We start from the raw sequence: 5,284 nt of genomic DNA on the forward strand, positions 1-5,284 counted from the left end.
CTCTCTCTCTCTCTCTCTCTCTCTCTCTCTCTCTCAAATAAATAAAAATAAAAAAAAAATTTTAAAAAAAAAGAAGTGTAACTATAAAGGCCACTTTGTGGCCAGGCATAGTGGCCCACACCTGTAATCCCAGTACTTGGGAGGCTGAGGCAAAACCAATGGGCTAGGGCCAACCCAGCTATGTTATAGCTCACCAGACTAAGCACTTGCTTACGTAAGCACAGGGGTCAGGGTTCTGCATGCCAGGATGGCCACCCCCTACACACACACAGACACACACTGAGACAGTGATTGAGACTGGGCTTGGTGGCACACACCTATAATCTCAGCACTAGGGAGGCAGAAATCAGGAGGATCACTACAAGTCCAAACTGCCTAGTAAACCCTGCACAAAAAAGAAAAAAAAATAATAATAATAATGGGCTACAAAGTAAGCTCAAGGCCAGTTTGAATTTTATAATGAGAACCTGTGTCAAAAAGACAAAAAAAAAAAAAAAAAAAAAAAAAAAGCCACTTTGCAAAAGATTGTTTCACATACCCAGGTAGAATCAAATATTCTCTGATGCCAGATGAGGAAGAGAAAGAAGAGGCAAAGTCAGCAGAATTTGAGAAACCTGCCTCGATTATGAATTCATCCAGTAAAAGGAAAAAGAAAAATAGGAAGTCATCTGACTCTGACAGATGAAAATCAGAATGATACAGGAAAAAGGGTCAAGGCACACATCAAAAGACAGCAAGGTAGCAAAGAAGGAAAAAAAAAAAAAAAATTAAGAGTAGAAAAGTGTGGGGACAAGGGTGGGTGAGAGAGAATATACATCCACAAGCCTCAACCCTGGAAAGACTTGGTAGTGAGAATATGGCCCCTACCCCAGTGACTACTCTTTTGGGAGATGGCTTTCCCTCATGCAGCAGGCAGGTTCGGGAATTGAGGCCAAAACAGCTGCCTGAATGGGTCTTTTCCTTACTGCACCTGATCCCTGCAGTCCACCCCTTTATGTATTCAACTTCCTTCACTCAGCAGGTGGTCCTTTTACCCAGCCTCTACTGCCAAGGCTGAATTCCTTTGCAGGGATCCAGGGTAAAGCTACAAGCACTACTGTGCAGATGAACCTGGCTATAGCTGGAGACAGTGATTGTCCCTTCATCCTGGAGTGTCATGGGCCAGTTGGCTCATGGTCTCTGCTGCACCCACAAAGTAGCAGAGGCAAAGTAGCACTGGGAGGGAGAATGTGATAAGGAGGGATGCTCACTTTTTACATTCTCTCAACATGGTTCTACCATGCTAGAAGTGACAGCCAGTGGTCATAGTCAGAAAACAAACATCAACAATGTGACTCATTTCGTGTATGACATTCTACCAGACCACTGAACCAGACAGCTGAAGCCAAGATCATTGTTTTACTTTATGTGTATTACTGCAAGGGACTACTGATTCTACTTCAAGTCTCTACTTAAATTCCTGGCACTAATAATGATGATTATGACAATAATAAATATAAACAATTTACAATGTTGGCCAGGGTGATAGCTCAGTAGAATAAGCACCTGCCTGGCAAGTGCAGGGGCCTGAGTTCAATCTCTGGTACTGAAGAAAAAAAAAAATTACCATGTTTAAGAGCCGACTTGTGGGCCAGCCAAATAGCTCAGCGGATTAAAGCACCTACAAGCAGGCACAGGGGTTCAATCCCCAGAACTGCCTTGCTGGCCCCACCCCCAGGTCCTGCTGAGACCGCAATTGAGACTGGGCATGTAATCCCAGTTTGGGAGGATGTAAAAACAGGCAGATCACGAGTCTAATCTAGTAGTGAGACCATGAACACACTGTAGACCCTTCCCTAAAATACAGAAAGAAAAGGTAATAATAATAAAAGCGGACTTGTGAAAGGTTGGTGAGATGGCTCAGCAGACTACGCACCTGCTTAGGCAAGCATGGGGACCAGGGTTTGATCCCCCAGCACCACATGTCACTCAGGCCCCCAGGTGTGCTGAGCCAGCCACCAAGACCAGGTATGGTAGCACACCACTTAGGTGGTATGAAGTGCATAGTGAGACCCTGTACCAAATACATAATAAATAAATTAGAGAGAGAGAGACTCAGACCAAAAAGCTACAACTCTTGTTGCACAGGTCCTGCTTGACCTTGGTCTTAACCATCCAGTAGAAAAGTATGAAGATGAAATATAGGAAATAAAGCCATGCTGTTAAGTTGAGCTGTGGGGGACTCAGGTCAATCATTTCTGACATTGCCAGTTAAACAGAAGACCCAATGCTATTATGGGCTACTGGACTCTTTTAGAATATTTTGCTGAGTTTACACACCTATAATATTCAATAACGGAGTCGCCCTCTTTCTCTTCAACGAGGCGGCCGAGCGGCAGACGCAGACATGCAGATCTTTGTGAAGACCCTGACGGGCAAGACCATCACCCTCGAGGTTGAGCCCAGTGACACCATCGAGAATGTCAAAGCCAAAATCCAAGACAAGGAGGGCATCCCCCCTGACCAGCAGCGTCTGATATTTGCCGGCAAACAACTGGAGGATGGGCGGACCCTCTCTGACTACAACATCCAAAAAGAGTCCACCCTGCACCTGGTGCTTCGCCTGCGAGGTGGGATCATCGAGCCATCCCTGCGCCAGCTTGCCCAGAAGTACAACTGTGACAAGATGATCTGCCGCAAGTGTTATGCCCGCCTGCACCCCCGTGCTGTCAACTGCCGCAAGAAGAAGTGTGGCCACACCAACAACCTGCGCCCCAAGAAGAAGGTCAAATAAAGCTCAGCCAGCCCCTCGTCCAGAAGGGCACCACCTGCCCAACGCCTGCAGCCTTGGGGCCTGAATAAAGTTTCCCTCCCTTGACTAGAAAAAAAAAAAAAAAATATTCAATAACGGAACTTAGAAAAAATGGGGTATACCTATGAATGTCCATTTTGTATCTGTGTATTCAAAGTGGTTGGGATAGATATATAGTTGCATTCTCTTAATGAATAGAATGATTTGTTCTAATGGTGTTTGTAAATAGGATCACAAGTCTGCATCTTGTACAGCAATTAACCGCTAAGAAGAATATATGCAGGGGCTGGTGAGATGGCTCAGTGGTCTAAAGCACCTACTTAGAACAAGCTTAGCAAAGCACAGGGACCACGGTTCAATCCCCCAGCACCACATGCCAGCCAGCCCCGCCCCCTGGTGGGCTGAGCTGGCCACATACACACACACACACACACATAAATAAATAAAATTTAAAAAAAAAAGAATATATGCAGTGTAATATTTGTTGAAACTGTACTTCTGATTTGATTTGAAACTGTCTTATTGCTATCTGTTTATCAATAAAACTTTGAAAAAGAGAGAGAGAGAGAGAGAGAGAGAGAGAGAGAGAGAGACAGACAGACAATGCTGACTTGTCAGGCCCCAGGAGATAGCTCAGCAGCATAAGCCCCTGCCTGGCAAGTGCAAGGTCCTGAGTTCAATCCCCCGTACCAAAAAAAAAAAAAGGGCTGACCTGTTCCTGGCTGGTATTCCAGCACGAGAGGCTGAGGCAAGGCAGCAAAACCGCCAGGCCAGTCTGGACTACTTGAAAAGAACTGTCTCAAAAAAATAAAAATAATACCCAGGGGTGCCAGCCAGATAGCTCAGAGAACTAAAGTGCCTGCTTCGGCAGCAGACAGGGCTCAATCCCAGAGTGCCCTGCCTTGCTGGGCATGCCCCCACACTGCGCAGTCCAGATAGAGACTGGACGTGGTGGCGTGTGCTTGTAATCCCAGTGCTCAGGAGGTTGAAAACAGGAGGATCACAAATCCAATCTATGTAGCAAGACCCTGAACACCCTGTAGACCCTGCACCAAATACATAAAAAAATAAGTAACAATGAGATGTTCTACATTAACAATTTCAGTTTTGCTCCCTATTTACATGTGTAACAGAATGTATCTATAGTACATATTTGCATAACTTATTCAAGCTGTGAAACAATTAGTACTCAAAATATACATACGAAGCCAGGCAAAATGGTGCATGCCCATAATCCCAGCATTTGGGAGGCAATGGCAAAAGGACTGCCTGAAGGACATAGTAAGACCCTAACTCAAAACAATAAACTTTTAAAAAAATTAATTATAGGTGTGGTTGCCCACTCTATAATCCCAGCACTCAGGAGGCTGAGGCAGGATCCTTTCAAATTCAAAAGACTAACTGGGGAGGGAAGAGGGGAAATGGAGGAGAAAGAGAGTGGCAAGAAAAATGAAAAAAAAATAAGGGATGGGGAAGCTGAGGCAGAAGGATGACCATGAGTTCAAGACCAACCTGGGCTGACTAGTGAGTTCAAGTCCAGTCTGAAATGCCTAAGAAGTCCTTGTCTCAGGCCAAGGAGATGGCTCAGTAGAATAAGCGCTTGCCTGGCAAGGGATAGGGCCTGAGTTCAACCCCCCAGTTCCGGGAAAAAAAAAAAAAGTCCTTACCTCAAAATATCAAAGGGGCGGGAACTCCTCTTCCTAGTTTCAAGATTTCAATAACCTAATAATGAGGTAAAGGCAGAAGATAAAGGGCTAGCCAAATAGCTCAGCAGATTAAAGTACCTGCTTAGGCAGACCCAGGGGTCTGGGTTCGATCCCTAGGGTGCCTGCCAGGCCCTGCCCCGAGAGTACACTGTGAGGTGAATGAGACTGGGCATGGTGGTGCACACCTATAATCCCAGCACTAGGGAGCCTTAAAACAGGAGAATCACTGTGTGTCTGGATCTACGTAGTAAGACCCTGAAGACCCTGTACTAAACATATTAAAAAAAAAAAAAAAACTGAAGTAGAGAAAAATGGGATGTAAAACAAGGCAACTTCCTTAGCACAAGACAAGCCGCAGGGCACACTGCAGAAGAGCACAGCGAGGCTTCGGGGACGCGCAGCCGATCTCTTTCCTGTTACCCACCAGGCGGATCAGGCCAGAGAGGCGTTTAGTTTAGCAGCGCTGTCTGCAGATTGGTTGGGGGGCCTGGGCAGCCGCTTGGAAGATAGGACTCAGCAAAAGCACCCCAGAGGAGAAGCCCGGTGTCCCCTGACATTTAGGCTCCAGATGAGCATACAGGACCGTGGTCTTCCGGACAGTGGCGACGCGGCGCGGCAGCGCAGGTCTGCAAGACGGACGTGGCTGAGCACAATGTCAGGATGCATCTTGTAGTCAGTACAAGAAATAAAGCTTCCGTGGGTTACATCACCCACCGTAGATTTTGCTTTCTGTTCACATGGAATCTGGTCTCTGTCTGTGTGTCTGTGTGTCTGTGTGTCTGTGTGT

The 5,284-nt window shown here is 46.1% G+C and overlaps 2 protein-coding genes across 7 annotated transcripts in view; one reads left to right on the forward strand and one right to left on the reverse strand.

Moving 5' to 3' along the window:
* Ncoa3 (nuclear receptor coactivator 3) overlaps positions 1–5,284 on the reverse strand; it is a 132,626-nt gene that overhangs the window by 108,561 nt on the left and 18,781 nt on the right. The gene's annotated exons all lie outside the window — the stretch shown is intronic.
* LOC101582730 (ubiquitin-60S ribosomal protein L40) lies at positions 2,346–2,850 on the forward strand. The gene has a single exon (XM_004636053.2). The coding sequence runs from the start codon at positions 2,387–2,389 to the stop codon at positions 2,771–2,773; it is 387 nt and encodes a 128-aa protein (XP_004636110.1). The 5' UTR covers positions 2,346–2,386; the 3' UTR covers positions 2,774–2,850.

This window comes from Octodon degus, unplaced genomic scaffold, assembly GCF_000260255.1.
Source record: "Octodon degus isolate 3935 unplaced genomic scaffold, OctDeg1.0 scaffold00077, whole genome shotgun sequence".
Lineage (NCBI taxonomy): Eukaryota > Metazoa > Chordata > Mammalia > Rodentia > Octodontidae > Octodon > Octodon degus.